This window comes from Macroventuria anomochaeta (genome assembly GCF_010093625.1).
Source record: "Macroventuria anomochaeta strain CBS 525.71 unplaced genomic scaffold BU25scaffold_23, whole genome shotgun sequence".
Lineage (NCBI taxonomy): Eukaryota > Fungi > Ascomycota > Dothideomycetes > Pleosporales > Didymellaceae > Macroventuria > Macroventuria anomochaeta.
The window spans coordinates 306,269-322,078 of NW_022985384.1; the positions used below are offsets into that span (position 1 = coordinate 306,269).

Below are 15,810 nucleotides of genomic sequence, written 5' to 3' on the forward strand. Positions count from 1 at the left end.
AGGTGACGTTCTTGCTCTGTGCTTGTTGAAGCCTGGGTGCCTGCGCGTATATTGGTTCACGCGCTTCCCAGACAGTCTAGCCTCGTCACCACATTTCCATCTCATCGACCTTACACCAATATATTGCATCACCTCCTATGATTCTTCAATGACTTCGACGCAGTTTACAGCCTTGATCCGGCTACCTTTCGCGCGTGGCAACTTTGTAGATCCGCCACAAGCACAATGGGATGCCGAGAAGGACCGTCAACTATGGAAGGTCATCTCAAAGTCATCTAAGACCAGCGACCTCAACTGGGTGGAACTAGCATCCAAGTTCCAAGTGCCTCCTACGTTCCTGCTTCAGCAAGCGGCGTGGCTGTATGAACGACATTTCGAACATGTTCGCAATCAGATGAAGAGAGTCAGCGGTTCAACTGTTACAGCACCCGCTGCGTCTGGCGGCGGAAGCACCCTGACCCCTGTAGGTGGTGTTGCAATGCAAAGAGCTGGTAGCGGTGGTGCTGGACCTCCACGAACGACTTCTGCTTTGTCTGGTGGGCTCAGGAATAGCCCAAGCCTCGGTCTACAAGAAGCCATTGAGCCTGCTCCAGCGCTGACAAGGACGCCTTCTACAACAACCATTACACAATCTCGTGCCCAAGCTCAGCAGCTGCCGACTCGAACACTGTCTGCACGATCAACGCAACGACCTAATCTTGCCAGACCTACCAGAGATGATCGGTCTATCTCCCCAGGACACGTTACCCACACGACGCTCCAAGATCTACCAGATTCTCCGGAGATTCCGGCCTCGTCTTCGCCGAGTTCATCTTCACTATCCGACACCGATCATCCAGCTCATCGTAGCCAGCTATTTAAGAGGCCGCCTCGCTTTCAGCAGAAACGACCTCGTGAACTAGTCCCATTTGCAGAAGGTGACGGTATGCAGGAAGCGGACGAAGCAGGTTCACAAGGTAATACCTTGCTACCTTTTGCATCCGCTGCAAGGCGAGCGCCCGGTGCACCACGACAAAGCCAGCCCGAGCAGAAGACTCGACTTGTCGATCGGCAGAAGAGCAGCACAGCAGCGAAGCCTAGCAGTCCACAGTCTCAGGCAACAACTGAGACAGCATCCTCCATGACGAGCTCTGCTTCTGCTAGCGATGCGCCTTCCGGTCCTCAAGCAGCTGCAAAGAGTCCTGTGAGCCCCAACTTCAATCACCGCGCGGCAATGGCAAACCTTGGGAGTCCGAGAGCGCAAGCGTTGAGGCGAAAGGAGGGAAGTGAAGGCACACCAAGCATGGGGAGCAGCTTTAGTGACATCGATGGTGCGTAGTGTTAACCGAACAGAGATCTGAACAAATCTGACATCCACAGATGCGGGCATTAGCCAGTCGGCGTTGGAGGAAGCTTTGCTCAGCAACATGCAGCATGGGAGGATGAGCACACTCAGTCGGATGTCTCACGCATGGAAGCAGTAGTATTCTGCCTTTCTTTCACTTACACCTAGTATCGCAAGCATGATGTGTGTGCATAGTGCTGCGGTCTTGGCACCATGGGCGAGACTTTCACAAGACACAATGATACATGCTACACTTCTCAGACACGCTCACTTTCCACTCTTTCAGGTTAACTATGAAGCCGCCACTTATCCGTGTCGAAGACGGTGATAGCACGGAGCCCGTTTTGACCTTACGATACACCTCCGGCGAGAATGATCTTGAGGTCAAGATCATCTACGCTGACATAAACAGTCTTCTCGACCATCCAGGCCGAGCCCGCCTCGATCAGAGGCGCAAAATCATCCCATGCAGCGACGCCTTCCTTGACACCTTCTGGTCAGCTGCGGCCTCTCTCCTCGACTATTTCGCCGACTTCTACGCAACCGACACAGCACTGATGCAGAGTATATGGTTCCACCTCCTCGACATCTGGCAAAAAGCCTCCCCTCTCCCACTCTACCACATCGATTTCGACTTCTGCTACTCAACGCCCGCCCAACTGTTTGAGAAAGACTACAAAGACACCATCGCCCTGATCCACAGACTCATCTCCCCAAAGTCCCGCGCGTGTCCAGACAACCACAACGACTCACTCATTCACGATCCCAGCGGCACCGTCGAGGGCCTCACGGGCAGCTACGAAACAGGCCCCTTCATCTCCGGGCTCGCGCCATGGCAGCAGTTTCTCTACTCCGGCGCCCCGGGCTTCAAACCCGTTTCTCCAGAGCAAAACGACGCACGAGAAGCAGACGAAGGCAACACGCGCTACACCCCCCAACCAGCCATCGCACTCATCCAAGCACACACGGCCCGCGCCCGCGCCCTCGCCGTCAGAGTCGCAGAAATAGAGGACTGGGATCTACCAGCCACGCTCGCAGCTTTCGATGCCAACGCGCTTGCGATCCCCAACACCATCACCCACCCACACACATACGCCTCGCTCCTCCATCCAGGAACGGGGATGAGTTACCAGCTTCTGCAGGGCGCGCCGCCGGTGAGACGGCACGAAGGGCTCTCGGATCCGAGCATGATGATTGATACCCCGGATCTTGTGCTCTTGGACGAGGCGGTGGGGACGTGTAAGGGGAGGGAGGCCTATGTGCCGATGACGGGGCCTGTGGGGCAGGCTGGGGTAGGGTTTGATGTTTGGGCTGTTACTGAGAGTGAGGATGTGTTGGGCTGGGAGAACAGAAGTCAGAGTGATGGGAGGTCTGGAGTGGCGGAGGGAGCGAGGGAGATGTTTGATGAGTGGTACTTTGGAGACGAGGGGGTGTGAGTGTGGGGATGAGGGTTGGAGGAGGAAGCGTCTATTGGTATCATGTGCAATGCAATGCAAGTCGTATCCATGTCTACAGTCTGGGTCTATGCGGCGACCTGTGCAACAACAACATCTCCGAGCTTGCTCAACTGCAGCTCGCCATCGCTGCCCAGATCGTCCAGCCCGTGGAACCCTTCTTCCACAATCCATCGCTGTGTGTAATTGCTAAGCACCCTGCACGCATTACCCACAACTAGCAGACCCGGCGGCCTGCTGCCCTCCTCCTCGACCGCCGCACAGACGTGCTGGATAGTCGTCCGAATAACCCTCTGGTCGGGGCAGCTCGCGCGCTCCAGGACGGCAACAGGCAGGTCTGCAGGATACCCCTTGGCGACCAGGCTCTCGATCAGCGCCTCCAGCCGGTGCAGAGACATGAGCAGCACGATGGTTCTGCTGGCGACGAACTCTGGCGGATCGAGGGGCGCGCCTTTCCTCCCTGTGCCAGTGCAGATCAGCACTTGATCCGCGACACCTCTGTGCGTGGCCGGGATGGCGGCGAAGAGCGGCGCGCTCAGCGCCGACGTTATACCAGGAAGCACGGTGGGTATGAAACCATGCGCGCGGAAGAAATCGTACTCCTCGCCGCCGCGGCCGTAGATATACGGATCGCCCTGCTTGATGCGGACGACCACTTTCCCTGCCTTCAAGCCCTCAAGGCCCCATTCCAGCAGCTCTTCTTGCGCCCGATCTGCGTTGCCGGGGAACTTTCTCGCGATGTGGACGGTTGCGCGGCGGGGCACGAGGTCGAGGATGGGCGCGGGGACGAGCTTGTCTGCGAGGATGAGGTCGGCGGATAGGATGGCTTTGTGAGCTGCGCGGGTCAGGAGATCGGGATTGCCGGGGCCGGAGCCGGCGAGGACTATGCGGCCTGCTTTCTTTTCGGGGCTTGCTGTGGAGGTTGGGCCGATTTTGGAGGCGTTGCTGCTGGCGAATTCGCGGAAGAGGGTGTCAATGTCTGCGTCTGTGATGGCCGCGAGGCGGCGGAGGGGCCAGTATTCGCAGATTTGGGAGAGCCAGCGCATGCGGCGGCCTCGTGCTGCTTCTTTGCTTTCTTCGATGATGAGCTGATTGAAGGTTGCGGGCTGGCCGCTGTCTTCCTCTTCAGCTTCAAGGTCTTGGGATAGCTCGGCCGCGTGCTCTTCCTCCCATATGCGTCTTCGTAGTGTGCCGAGTCGGTCGACAGCATCGCCGAGGTGTGGTGGCAGCGAAGATGCAATCTCCCGCCGTATGCGAGCTGATAGCTTACAGCCCTTGCCAGACGCAGTTACGCCAATCTGGAGGGGACCGTCGGAGTGTGTGGAGAGGAGTGTGAATGAGCAGAGATTGGGCGCATCGGCGACGTTGACGGGAATTCGTAATCGGCGGCACAGGTTGGATATTTCTGTGCCTGTGCATCGTTAGACAAGCAACAAGGTGGGGGGAAGGGAGGGGGGGGGGGGGGGGGGCGGCGATCTGCAAAACATACTCTGCCCATGCTTTCCACCTGCCGTCACAAAGACTGCGTCGACGACGCCATCCACCTCAGCACGACCAAGCGTGGTCAGATCCTCCTCTTGAAAGCTACGCTGGATCCATTTGACCTCGCCTTCCTCGATGCGCCTAGCCAGACCGTAGTGTAGCGTCGCATCCCCGGGGGCAATCAGTATGGGGTTCGCGCCGACCTCGATTGATCGTGTGCATCGTGCGCCAGCGAGTGGGTTTGAGCCGACAATGAGGTGGATATGTGAAGCCGAGTCGACGGCCGTAAGAAGCGCGGGCGTCATGTTGTGTGTGTTTTGAAAGATTGTGGGAACTCAAGAACAAGTCAATGTCGCAAGTGGAGGAGGGGTATAACCATGTGCATATACAAGAAGCGTTATCTCGGTGGCATGTTCAACTTGGGGCAAATGCTAGTCACGTTTCTGTTCCGATGTCGATTGAGTATTTCCGAGATAGTGATAACGCAATCCGCGCTAGACATGCCCGCGGAAAAAGCGCTTGGTGGTGGAAGGACGGATGCGGCCAATCACCGCACGTGGATTGGAGGAATTGCTGCTGTCGCGGCCAATCATCGAACGTGGATTGGAGCAATTGCTGCTGTCGCCGGCAGGTCGCCTACGGCTCGTCGCGTCCCATCACGATATCGAGCGCCTTGCGGCTCAACATCAGGCTGTGTTCGAGCGCGTTCAGCTTGGCCGACGCCGATATGAGGGCCGGGTCCTGGGTTTCGACGCGGATCTTCTCCTTGACGCGGACGTCCTGGCCTTTGTACTTGTACACTTTGTCTGCTTCGTCGTGAAGGGGTGTGCGTGTGCCGCCGAGGGCTGAGGACAGCCGGTCGCGGAAGTTGAAGCCTGTGAATGACGCCGGCTCTTCTTCGTGTTTGGGTTCGAGTGTGCGGATCTCAAGGCAGAGGGCGGCATCGAAGACAAACATGTGGAAGGAGACATTCGAGGGCAGCGGAGGGTCGAAGATGTTTTCGTCGACGGGAGTCTCCCACCACGGCATCTGCACGTCGGAGTAGCCCTTCAGTGCCTGGCGCGCTTCGAGGATGTGGTCGTGCAGCAATTGCAGCTGGCCGGCGACGAAATTGGCGTTGGTCGCGTCGCCGCCCCAGGAGACTACATCGATGGCATCGAGGCAGCTGTTGATCGATGTGCGCACCGAGGTGAGCTGGGGGACGACGAGTGTGGGCGCGGTGGGTGCAGAGGAGATGGCGACATCGTAGGTCTGCGAGCCGCGGGGAGGAGGCAGGCTTGCGATGCGCAGCTTGACGTTCTGGGCACGATCATGAGCGGGATGTCTTCACATGCATATACACTACTGGATCAACCTACGCCCTTGACGATGCGCGTGCCGACGCGAGCAACGAGGCCCTTGAGGCTTTCTGACCGCACCGAGGTCAGCACCAGCGTCGAGCCGTGCTCGGAGGGTGCCAGCAGCGCAGCGCACTCCTCGAGGCCGGCCTTGAGCGACTGCAGCGTCTCCCGGAGCTGGACGAGCAGCCACTCGAGCTCGCGCTGCTGCGACTTTGTCTGCTCGCTGGCCAGCTGGGCGGCACCGATGGGCGGCCACACGGCGGTCGACATGTTCGTATTGGCGCCGCGCGCGGACGAGTAAGGGCGGCCTCGGGGACTTGGGGGACTTGGGGGACTTGGGGGGCTTGTCTCGATCTTGGGGGACTTGTCTCGACCTTAGGGGACTTGTCTCGATCGCCACTTGTCTCGATCGCCACCAAGCGTGGGAGACAGCACTGACAGGCCTCTTGCGGTGGTGCGCACAGGATGCTCGGCAGCAGCCGAAGCAAGGCAGCTCCAGCGCAGGGGCCGCGACCGAGCTCCTTCGCCAACGGCAATGCCTGCAGCGGATCTCACTCCGCACCGTCCCTCGACTCTGCAAACACCAAATATCCCACGCGGCTGTCAGAACAAGTCTCCCTTTAGCAGCACACACCGTCTGCGAACTCAGCCTGCATCCAGCAAGGCGCGACCCTTTCGGTCTTTGGAGCTCGCCGGGATGATGCAAAGCGCGGCTGTGAGGTCATGACCATCGCGCGCACTGATGACCCAGCGTGCAGCCGGGCTCCCATCAGACTTTTGACGGCGTTCCCGCCATACGTCACCCCTTGGCCCACTTCTTCATAAACAAGAACCTGCGCTTGGAAAACACAGGCGACAAGGCTTCCGCTTTGGGCTCTGAAATACCAATCGCTGCCGTCAAACCTCCCTTGCCATATCCGTTGATCCGAACTGATCCTTCTTCTTGCCATCTACCAACCTCACGTTTCAAGATGGTCGCTGCAGCCAGTGCGTACCCCTGTCGCTCACCCATCACCCATCACCCATCACCCATCACCCATCACCCTCACAACAACAACAACAACAACATGCTGATGCGATACTTGCAGAACCCCTTCTCGCCCTCGCGGCACTACTCCTTGTCGCCGGAGGCATCGTAATGCAAATCTTCACCATTCTGTCCGGCGCTATCAACTCGGCACCGATCAACCAATTCTACTTCCTGCAAGCGGCCACCAACGGCATCCCCAACGCCCGCAACCCTTCGCGATGGACCTTCTTCGCCATCTGCGGCCGTGACCCCAGCTCAGGACACAACGCAAACTGCGGCGCCATCGTTCCTGCGCTGCCCTTCGACCCGCCCCGCAACTTCGGCACCACGGAGAACGTGCCCGAGCAGTTCGTCGGAACGCACATGTACTTTTACCTCTCGAGGTTCATGTTCGCTTTCTACCTGGTTTCTCTGTTCTTCGCTGCCTGCGCGCTGTTCACCGGTCTTCTGGCGCTCTGCTCGCGTCTCGGCGGCTACCTTTCCGGTCTCACGGTCTCCATCGCGCTCTTCTTCCAGGCGCTGGCCGCTGCTCTGCTCACGTACGTTGTCCCCCCTCGAAACCTATCAGACACCCAGCTAACACGCCGCAGCGCGTGGATGATCAAGGGCCGCAACGCCTTCCGCTCCGCCGGCCTCGAGGCTTCTGTTGGCCGCTATCTGCTCGGCTTCGCCTGGGCATCTTTCGCCTGCTTCCTCGTCGCAACCGTCTTGTTCTGCCTCGGCGGTGCGCTCGGTCGTGACCGCTCACCGGGCGTGAGCCGTCGTCGCTCGACCAAGAGCACCAGGAGCCGCGCCAGCTTCATGGATACCGACAGCCAGAGGAGGGTCAAGGACGACTACTCTGCTTAGGTTGAGTGGCGATCGAGGACAGAGCGGCTGTAATCATGATCTAATGGAGATGTTGGGAAATGGTGTGGGAGGACATACAAGATGATATCCATGACTTTAATGCTACCCTTAGCGACTGTACACTCTACAAATTTGCTCTGTACATATGTAATGAACGTACTATACTCCACGTTATATCCCTCTTGTTGCCGACGAAGCTGATCTCCTACTGTGCCACGAATCAAGTATTGAGTCGGGTGTCAAGAGAGTAGCAAAGTCGTAGCAACAAATGTGGCCATAAGTCCTCCGCAGTCTCAGACCAACAGAGGACGTTTAACCAATCACTCAATGTGGCCGTGATAGACCTGCACAAATATCCAGCGTCGTCTACTATCGTTGATCTCAAATTACCAGCTAGTTCGTGCCGCGTACATGGTCCAAGTCGTCTCTCTATCGTCCTAATAATTACATGCGAAATGCAGACATCATTCATGCATGCCATGCCCTTGCTGCGCCGTTGAAAATGTCATAATGCGTGATGCGTAGAAGTCGTGAGATCCCTTCATCGTCCTCCGTGGCTGGTTCTCATACCATGTTCTCAGTCTCACTCCCGTTCCTGTGCTTCCTATCGCGCTTGCTCTTCTTGCTTTTCTTCCTCTTCGGGTGACCCTGCTGCTCCTCCCAAATCACCAGTCCCGTCGGTCTATCGCGGCGGTGCACACGATCGATGCCCAGATGCTCCAGCCCATCCCGCCCAACGTAGATACCGAACCCGTACCTCGTCGCGCCCGGGTCTGTCACGCTATCCCGCTGCGGCACACCCACACGTCTCTTCTCCCTCTCGCCCAGCGCAGGATCCGTTGGGGAATCGCCTCGCACCAGGCTCCTCACGCTCTGCGCGAACGAGCGCTCTGCATACGCGTTCCCCATCAGCTTGGTCACCAACTCAGGCTTGGTCTGCGGACGGTTGAACGCCCGATCCCCCAGAATCGGGGACTGGTACACCCAGCTAACCATCTCAGCCACGCTGTTGCTCCCATGTGGCAGCTTGGCGCGCTTCCGGCCCGGCAGCAGTGCGAGGAGGCCCACAATGTACAAAGCCAGGAAGAAGCAGAGCGCGTAGTACCCCGGCAGGTCGGCGGAGACGCGGACCACGTCGTCGGAGCCGTAGTACTGCGTCCAGAAACAGCCGCCGGCGAGGACGGGAATGCTGATGCTGGCTAGCGAGACGAAGGAGAGGAGGGCTGTGGCGAAGTGTCGGTTCATGAGTGCGGAAAGTGTGATGGAGATGGGAAGCCGGCAGGGGTAGTCGAGGAGGAGGGACGATTCTGCTGTCGCGCCGCCGGCGGAGGAGAGTGCCATGTAGGGCTGGAGGGTGCGGCGTGAGTAGTCTACTGATAGGATGGCGAGGAAGAGGAATAATCCGATGACGGCGGGGACGAAGGAGTAGAGGAAGTTCGAGGTCGAGAAGCCGGCGGCGTTTGTGCTTGCTGTGACGGCTGGGAGGAAACCCAGGCGCACAGCGGAGTTGATGTAGCTTACGACGTAGAAAGCGACAAGGAGGACGATACCAATTACAATGTATGCGATTACTGCGCCATCTTTAAGGTACCAGGGCAGGAAGCGCAGTCGCACCGAAGGACTGCGAATGTCCGTTCGGATGTGGAAATCGACAGGGCGGTCATCGCGGGCTTGCTCAGGGTACGTGCGATCAGACACTTTTTCTTTGATGCGGCCATCTTCGAGGGAGGATCGACGCGTCTCTCCGTGCTCTTCGCCAATACCGTAGAAGATATCGTTGGTGCGGTTCGATGTGCTCCAGTATCCAATGCGATCAGCGCGGTTGCGCAGTCGGTCCCAGTCGCCTTTAGCGAACGTCTCAGAACCTTCATATTCAGCCATAACATTGGAGCGTTCGAGGAGTGCAATGATATCGGCAAGGGATCGTGGGTCCCATCTAAGACCGGTGGGTTTGCGCAAAGTGATCAGGACGACGATCAAAGCAACAATGAGAAGTATGTACAGTGCGACGACTGTCCAGATGATACCCTGTACGGCAACCCATCGCCATACAGAGTTCGCCAGGTCGTAGCGCACATTGAAAGAAGCTGCAAGAAGGGGTATCGTCCATGCGAAAAGCCAAAAGATGACGTAGCAGGTTCCAAAAGCCGGGTGGCCTGCGCGAAAGTGCTCGATCCTGGGTAGCAGGAACTGCATAGGGTGTAGCTCAAGGAAGACAGCCTCAGAACGACGGTGAAACGAGTCTGATGCCATTGACAAGAATGGTATGACTCTTTGCAGAGCGGTCTGAATCTGGATGAGCCAGAGAAAGACGATCATGCCGAGCAGTGTGGGGAGGTACTCGAAGACGAAGTAGCGTCCATCACCGAAACTGTTGTAATTCCATAGCCCGTTGCCTCCGTCGCGCAGTGACAATACGGCAGATGCGATAAGTCCAGCCAGCATGAGGAGGCAGAGGAAGATAAAAATTCCTAGCCGGATAGGGCGGAGGATTGCAGGAACAAAGTGCAGCGGCAGATGGTCGAGGTCATGCGCTACGAAAACGTCCTTATCTGCACTGAAGGCCGAGGCTTGTGGGTACTGTACGCGAGGGTCATCGTGTAACAGTGCTTCTGCCTGCGCTTGTGTTGGTGTTCGATGTTGATAGTACTGGGGCTGTTGTTGTGTACGAGCGGGCGATTCGTACGCTGGGGCGGGCGACGAGAACTGGACATTCTGCGGCGCAGCAACTGGCTTGCGAGGGATCGAGTGGCGTTTGGAGTGCCTGTGGGAGTTTGGCGACATGTGCTCAGACATCCTTCTCTGCGTCTCCTGCTCTTGCGCCATGTATCCCAGACCATCGTCGGACACTATCCTCTCTACAGGGTAGTCTTCCTCGTACTGCCGTACTTCAGGATACACACGTGACCCTCGAACTTCCTCATCTCGAGTGAGTTGATCGATGGCGAACCGAATGTAAGGTGTTGTATCTTGGCCGGGCGTGGTAGCCTGCGAATCTGGGTCCATATTGGACCGCCGTCTGGTGTCCATCGACCTTCGCTCTTCTGTGATGGTGGAGATGGGACGAACTTGAAGATGTGCGGCGTGAGACTGTCGAGGTTGCCCTCTCGGGATACCCACGCCTCTGAGTGATGTTACCGGGGCTTGGTTCTGTGTCTGCAGTTGCTCATGACTTCGTGTGGGTGTACGGGTAGTGGGTATGTGGAAAAGTCGCTTTCGTTCGTCGCTGTCGCTCGAGTTGTGTTCAGAGGCGCTGTAATAGCCTTCTGATGCGGTTTGAGATGCGGCAATGCTTCGTTGTGAGCTCGAGTGAGAGAGTTGAGGTCGTGATACTATTCAATGGATCAGTGAATGCTCGCTGCCTCCCATCGGGTCGCTGTACCGTTGGTGTGCTTGAGACAGTATTCAGGTTCCACACTCATGATCTTTGGAACGCTAAGACAAGTGGAGTCGTGAGGAATGTTAGCATTATCGTGGATGGTACCGAAGGGTGACCGCGTGGGCAGTTAATACACATGGGAAGGCTGGCTGCTGCTCGTGGGGCTGGAGGCTGGGAAGAGGCTGGCAGGGGTTTATTTTGTCACAGCTGTGCGCGCATTGGTGAGACATGGGTAATTGACAGTGCAGTCTGAGCGGGGAATAAAACAGGATTTGCGATTGGCTATACTACTCGCCTGATAAATCGTGATGGATGCGTGGTGTTGTTGGCACATCCCCGCAAGTGGTGACGATGATCTGCTTTAGTGCACGGCCCGCAGCGACCCAAACTCCATCGTCTCAACTCAACCTACCAAAATTCAGGGTCGATAAATTGACGTCGATCAAGACCAGTGTTGCAAACGCGCAATTCTACTAGCGACATTTCACTGTATATGAATATGCTGAACGATTGTTTGGTTGTCGTTCAGAACATACAATAAGGTGACTTCACGAACTCGCTACAATCAGCCGTTGCACAATGCGCATCATTGAGTCAGGAGTTGAATTATCGAAGTGATAAGATGACAGCAAAGATGGAAGCGAGTCGTTTGAAATTCGTTTTGGTGCCGTGGGAAAAGCTTCAAGCTCTGCGCCTTATCTTCAAGGAAAGCGTGACCGTACTTCACAACTTGATCTAAAGGTCCATCCGCTTCTGCTGTCGGTGACAAAGCTCTGTATTAACTTTCTCCCGCCAGCCAACTACTGCAGGTATTTATCAACGGTCAAGACGGCACACAACTTTCAATGGAGAGATCAGCTGTTGTACACGACTACGTGATGCGCGAGATGCAGAACAGTCACGAAAAATCCCATCGCATTCGTTATACTATCACTTTACAGTGATGTGCATCAACAATGTATCGAATCCGAACTACGGGCTTTCACGTTGCAAACGACGTATCGTATGATTTATTATTGGGGAATCCTTTCATCCAAGAGAACGCTGTGTGCGACCCTCCGTGCATAGCCTTGCCACCAAGAGCGAAACGAAAGAGCTCAGCTGAGTGGACATGTACACTAATATACGAACGATCTCCGAACATGAGCACAGCGCAGCAGAAAGAAGAGTTGCCCCGCCAAGAGCATAAACAAGCCGCTGCCGAGGAATCGCTTCGCACCAGGGAAGAAGACAGGCGTAGACGAGCTCTTGAGAAAGAAGATAGGGGACTTGCAAGGGAGCTGACTTCAGCGTCGTCTATGCTCTCCACCTCTTCTAGTAATCTCGGCGTCGGCACTCCTACAATCACGGACAGTACGGGCGGTGCACAGCCAAACCTCTTCGCGGTCGATTCAGAGTGACCAATCATCCTCAACGTAGATGTATCTTAAGTCGCTTCAAGAAGGCTCTTCGTCAATTACTGGAATAAGTCCACTATTGACAAGACTGAATATACGAGGAGTCATTCTGATCGTGTTTCTCCATGTCTCCCAAACAATATACTATGGTTTGGGCATGCCAGTACCTCTGCCCTGGCGGAATGGATTGCTATCTACCCTTCCGATTTTGGGTCAACAGGCCAACTCTCATGATCACTTCTTTGAGGTCAATGGCAGCAGACGAAGTGTCGGCGTTTCACATCTGGCAACTCCCAGGCAAGATGACGTCAATGCGATTTTCAAGGCCCTAGCTGGCAAGGGTTCAGGCCCTTCCCCGAGTCTCTTTCGCCAGGAATTCAAACTCATCGGAGCGACAATGGTGCTCGACGTCAAATAAGTCGCTCTTACCTGATCAGCAAAATGACGTCGTCAGTCCTTGCTTGTTTCTGCTTTGCAAGGTTGCCAGGAGATCTTCCCGTCGGCGCGCTTAGACCTTCGTGACGACCTTTCAAGTATCCTCATCCGTCTTACATATGAGTCTCGCTTTGTTCTCGTTGGCAAATATTATCTTTGAAGAACTGTAGTCTCGTTCACCGTTATCAAGATCATCATTAACCCTCAGCTTGTTGACCTACTCCACGCTTCGCAATGACTGGACGACGTTCTGCGCGCGCGGATGCGAAAGCGCCTGTTAAGTACACCTCGGATTCAGACGACTCAAACTTCGGCGCGAAAAAACGAAGAAGTCAACCAAGAAGGCCGATGAGCCCACTCCTAAGAAGGGAACTAAGCGTTCTCAATCGCCTAATGGCGAAGCCGAGAAAACACCCAAGCGTCGCAAGAGGTTACCTGAGACCCTTGCACCTGAGCATGCAGAAAGGAGCAATTCTGTTATAACTACCCCAACAACAATTTAAATTCATAGATTATCTCGGACTGCGATCTTTCAGACCCAATATCTACTATTACCTTTAGTTTTTAGCGTCAGCTGTCTTGCTTACTATATAATACCACAATCTCCAGTGAGCACGTAGAGCAGTACCATCTCGGACTATCTCGGGCAAGATTGCAGTATATCAGGTTTGCACAAAAGCTTGCTGAGCGATAACGTATTCTTTAAGGAATGTATGCGAGCGTACAATTGTATTCAAGAAGCTGGATGCGTTGTGACAGCTGCCTGTTGTCTCATCAAGCAGGACCGCTAAGCGAAGGCGTACATCATAACAGTACAGAAGCGGCCTAGCCGTAATCTATCGATAGTATACCATTGCAGCTGACTCGTTGAGAGCGTCTCTGGGCGACTCACGTGACGAGCGATGGCGCTTAATATACCAAGCCACCGATCCTGCTACTTACCATTCCTACTAAGTAGAAGAGGAACCGCTGATAAAGGAATGGCTAACCAGGGCTAGCAGAGCATGGCCATAAGGGATCACGTGACGCCAAGGATTTATGTCGCTGATAACGTTGATGTCAGTCCCAGAGACAACTAGGACAACGACGACGATAAAAAGGCTTAGTACTTAGCATATAAACATCAGCAATTCCTTCATTAGATAGATCTCGGTCATATTCTTATCATACATGGAGTACTCATAGATTAGCAATACAATTGTGTATTACGAAAACTGTTACCATTGTCACCTGGTTACCGACCTTACCATCACCAAGATCCACTGAACAATATCTATGGTCACGCTAAGCCCTCTACGTCCCTACACTAGGTAAGTGCATAGAGCCTTGTAACATCAAGATACCTCAGACCAACGACCACAACGCATTAGGTCCGTCAATGGCGCCCGAGCGAATTTCGAGACATTATTAGAACCATCGTGACGCTTGAAAGTCCCCTTTCTATTCTGTCGCTTGCTCATCTCCTCAATATCTCAGAAGAAGATGTGCGCTGCCGACTCGACCTTCTGCACTCCGTGCTAAGCATTTCCGCTGATAGGAACATGCCTGTCCGGCCTTTGCATCTGTCTTTCCGTGAGTTCCTCGTCAACCCTAGAAGGGATAAAGACTCACCCTTCTATGTGGATGAAATTCAAGTCCATAGGAATTTGGCGAGGCGGAGTAAGTGAATAGCTGCCGCAGCTGAGTCGGCGCCGGTTGCTTCTTTAGAAGTGCCTCCTTTTCTCATCCTTCCAGAGGACATAGCCAGCCGCATCGACATTGCCCTGGAGGGGTGCTAATGCCCGAAGGATAGCATAAGGCATAACATCCCAATACATCGGATCGACGTCGTACTCGCCTTCATAATCTGGGGCGTTCTGACGAATAATACTGGGACCAGATGGTCCTTGGTGGTTCCGGACGCCGCTATTGTGGGTATTACAACTGAGACTTCCATACAGGTGATTCCCGACGTTGAGCAAGTCGATGAAACTCTGATCACTAGTCCCATTGTTAACGTTGGCCAAGTTGACATTGAACGCCTTTAGCACGCCGGTGAGAGGAGTTTCAGGTCTTTTGGCCGCGCGGTACAGAGCAGCCTTCCAGAAGGCTTTCCAGGATCGGGCAATGTCTTTATTATTGACTGCTCCTCCCAGTTTCTCGAGCACGACTCGAAAACTGACTTCGGCCTGGGTTTTCCGTCCTAAGTCCAGCCGTTTAAGTTGTCGTGTCTGCTCGTCGACCTTCTTTTCTAGTTCGACGATCCGTGCTTGAAGTGCTTTCTCATATTTCGTAATTCCAGGGCGAGGGTCCATAGAAGCCAACTTCTCCAGGTTGATGAAGGGGTTGAAAGATGTCTCTAAACAGCCCACACGGCGACAGAACATGCGAACATTGCGGCATAGGTAATGCCACTCGATGATTGCTATGTCATCTTTCATCCACCTTTCAATCTCCGATAGAAGCTTGGAGCCAGCTTTAATGTGCTCGTCCCTACTTTCTGTGGACCAGCGACTGAAGCTGTCGGCTTTAAACACAAATTCATCCAGATGTTCAAGCGAGACGCGAAGTTTTATAGAGAAAATCTCTCTGGCCTTGTATTCGAGGTACTGCTCCAAAATATATGTCGTGTCGGTGAGATCTCTTTGCATCTGCTCCTGGCTTGTCTCGAAGTTTTGAGTGTCTGGCTCGTCGAACTCCTTCAACCACCATCTGTTATCTAGTATGTTGCTAGGTATCCCGGGCTCCGGCCCTTGCATCAACTGGAAGTTGACGAATCCAATGTTGCGCAAGATCCTCGTTCTATCATTCCCGATTTTTTCGAGTTTGCTCCATAGTTGCTTAAAGTCAGCCTCCCGAAGGAGATTAGACAACTTAAAGTTCGTTCCTTCTGGAATAGGCTGTGCGTCATCCATTCTGATAGACTAGAATTTGGGAAGTCAAGAAGAAGCTCGAGTTGAGAAATTTGTCCGGTCGTCGGGTCTGTTTTAAGGGCTATCAATCGCGGCCTCCACATCCCTCATTATATGGAAAAACAACATAAGGCTGAGCGCGTGACGAATGGACGGGACTCTCCCGCACAGCTAGTAGACCCACCTAGATTTGGTAGCTCATGACCGGCACTGATATGGCGCATGCCAG

General features: G+C 54.7%; 9 protein-coding genes across 9 annotated transcripts; 4 read left to right on the plus strand and 5 right to left on the minus strand.

The window, feature by feature from the left end:
• Window positions 1-100: 100 nt before the first annotated feature.
• BU25DRAFT_492497 (uncharacterized protein) lies at window positions 101-1,585 on the plus strand. The gene is made up of 2 exons (XM_033711648.1): window positions 101-1,310; window positions 1,360-1,585. Exons 1-2 carry the CDS (start codon window positions 149-151, stop codon window positions 1,461-1,463), a joined length of 1,266 nt encoding a protein of 421 aa, XP_033560151.1. The 5' UTR covers window positions 101-148; the 3' UTR covers window positions 1,464-1,585.
• A 32-nt stretch (window positions 1,586-1,617) lies between these two features.
• Window positions 1,618-2,760, plus strand: BU25DRAFT_492498 (uncharacterized protein; the record flags this gene model as incomplete). Its single annotated transcript, XM_033711649.1, has 1 exon — window positions 1,618-2,760. The coding sequence occupies one exon, from the start codon at window positions 1,618-1,620 to the stop codon at window positions 2,758-2,760; it is 1,143 nt and encodes a 380-aa protein (XP_033560152.1).
• Window positions 2,761-2,803: 43 nt separating this feature from the next.
• BU25DRAFT_106373 (uroporphyrin-III C-methyltransferase) lies at window positions 2,804-4,730 on the minus strand. Its single transcript, XM_033700295.1, has 2 exons — window positions 4,268-4,730; window positions 2,804-4,189 (listed from the first exon to the last, which is right to left on the minus strand). Exons 1-2 carry the CDS (start codon window positions 4,563-4,565, stop codon window positions 2,847-2,849), a joined length of 1,641 nt encoding a protein of 546 aa, XP_033560153.1. The 5' UTR covers window positions 4,566-4,730; the 3' UTR covers window positions 2,804-2,846.
• A 166-nt stretch (window positions 4,731-4,896) lies between these two features.
• BU25DRAFT_432534 (uncharacterized protein) lies at window positions 4,897-5,870 on the minus strand (the record flags this gene model as incomplete). Its single annotated transcript, XM_033708727.1, has 2 exons — window positions 4,897-5,559; window positions 5,619-5,870. The coding sequence occupies 2 exons, from the start codon at window positions 5,868-5,870 to the stop codon at window positions 4,897-4,899; spliced, it is 915 nt and encodes a 304-aa protein (XP_033560154.1).
• Window positions 5,871-6,101: 231 nt separating this feature from the next.
• BU25DRAFT_106415 (uncharacterized protein) lies at window positions 6,102-6,644 on the minus strand. The gene has a single exon (XM_033700296.1). It carries the CDS (start codon window positions 6,548-6,550, stop codon window positions 6,221-6,223), a length of 330 nt encoding a protein of 109 aa, XP_033560155.1. The 5' UTR covers window positions 6,551-6,644; the 3' UTR covers window positions 6,102-6,220.
• On the plus strand, window positions 6,163-7,838 carry BU25DRAFT_412208 (SUR7-domain-containing protein). The gene is made up of 3 exons (XM_033706740.1): window positions 6,163-6,587; window positions 6,689-7,169; window positions 7,221-7,838. The coding sequence occupies exons 1-3, from the start codon at window positions 6,572-6,574 to the stop codon at window positions 7,477-7,479; spliced, it is 756 nt and encodes a 251-aa protein (XP_033560156.1). The 5' UTR covers window positions 6,163-6,571; the 3' UTR covers window positions 7,480-7,838.
• A 21-nt stretch (window positions 7,839-7,859) lies between these two features.
• Window positions 7,860-11,164, minus strand: BU25DRAFT_492502 (uncharacterized protein). Its single transcript, XM_033711650.1, has 2 exons — window positions 10,862-11,164; window positions 7,860-10,811 (listed from the first exon to the last, which is right to left on the minus strand). The coding sequence occupies exons 1-2, from the start codon at window positions 10,899-10,901 to the stop codon at window positions 8,044-8,046; spliced, it is 2,808 nt and encodes a 935-aa protein (XP_033560157.1). The 5' UTR covers window positions 10,902-11,164; the 3' UTR covers window positions 7,860-8,043.
• A 1,500-nt stretch (window positions 11,165-12,664) lies between these two features.
• BU25DRAFT_412212 (uncharacterized protein) lies at window positions 12,665-13,353 on the plus strand. Its single transcript, XM_033706741.1, has one exon. It carries the CDS (start codon window positions 12,925-12,927, stop codon window positions 13,171-13,173), a length of 249 nt encoding a protein of 82 aa, XP_033560158.1. The 5' UTR covers window positions 12,665-12,924; the 3' UTR covers window positions 13,174-13,353.
• A 641-nt stretch (window positions 13,354-13,994) lies between these two features.
• Window positions 13,995-15,674, minus strand: BU25DRAFT_106445 (uncharacterized protein). The gene is made up of 2 exons (XM_033700297.1): window positions 14,302-15,674; window positions 13,995-14,252 (listed from the first exon to the last, which is right to left on the minus strand). The coding sequence occupies exon 1, from the start codon at window positions 15,582-15,584 to the stop codon at window positions 14,394-14,396; it is 1,191 nt and encodes a 396-aa protein (XP_033560159.1). The 5' UTR covers window positions 15,585-15,674; the 3' UTR covers window positions 13,995-14,252; window positions 14,302-14,393.
• Between the last annotated feature and the right edge of the window lie 136 nt (window positions 15,675-15,810).

Excerpts from the sequence above, each read along its gene's own strand:
- BU25DRAFT_106415 (XM_033700296.1), bottom strand. The coding sequence starts at position 6,550 with ATGGCAAGAAGAAGGATCAGTTCGGATCAACGGATATGGCAAGGGAGG.
- BU25DRAFT_412208 (XM_033706740.1), top strand. Across the intron at positions 7,170-7,220 it reads CTGGCCGCTGCTCTGCTCAC|CGCGTGGATGATCAAGGGCC; the intron begins GTACGTTGTCCC and ends AACACGCCGCAG.
- BU25DRAFT_492502 (XM_033711650.1), bottom strand. The coding sequence starts at position 10,901 with ATGAGTGTGGAACCTGAATACTGTCTCAAGCACACCAACG. Across the intron at positions 10,812-10,861 it reads CTGTCTCAAGCACACCAACG|TATCACGACCTCAACTCTCT; the intron begins GTACAGCGACCC and ends TCCATTGAATAG.
- BU25DRAFT_412212 (XM_033706741.1), top strand. The coding sequence starts at position 12,925 with ATGACTGGACGACGTTCTGCGCGCGCGGATGCGAAAGCGCCTGTTAAG.
- BU25DRAFT_106445 (XM_033700297.1), bottom strand. The coding sequence starts at position 15,584 with ATGGATGACGCACAGCCTATTCCAGAAGGAACGAACTTTAAGTTGTCT.
- BU25DRAFT_106373 (XM_033700295.1), bottom strand. The coding sequence starts at position 4,565 with ATGACGCCCGCGCTTCTTACGGCCGTCGACTCGGCTTCACATATCCAC. Across the intron at positions 4,190-4,267 it reads AGGTGGAAAGCATGGGCAGA|GCACAGAAATATCCAACCTG; the intron begins GTATGTTTTGCA and ends AACGATGCACAG.
- BU25DRAFT_492497 (XM_033711648.1), top strand. The coding sequence starts at position 149 with ATGACTTCGACGCAGTTTACAGCCTTGATCCGGCTACCTTTCGCGCGT. Across the intron at positions 1,311-1,359 it reads CAGCTTTAGTGACATCGATG|ATGCGGGCATTAGCCAGTCG; the intron begins GTGCGTAGTGTT and ends TGACATCCACAG.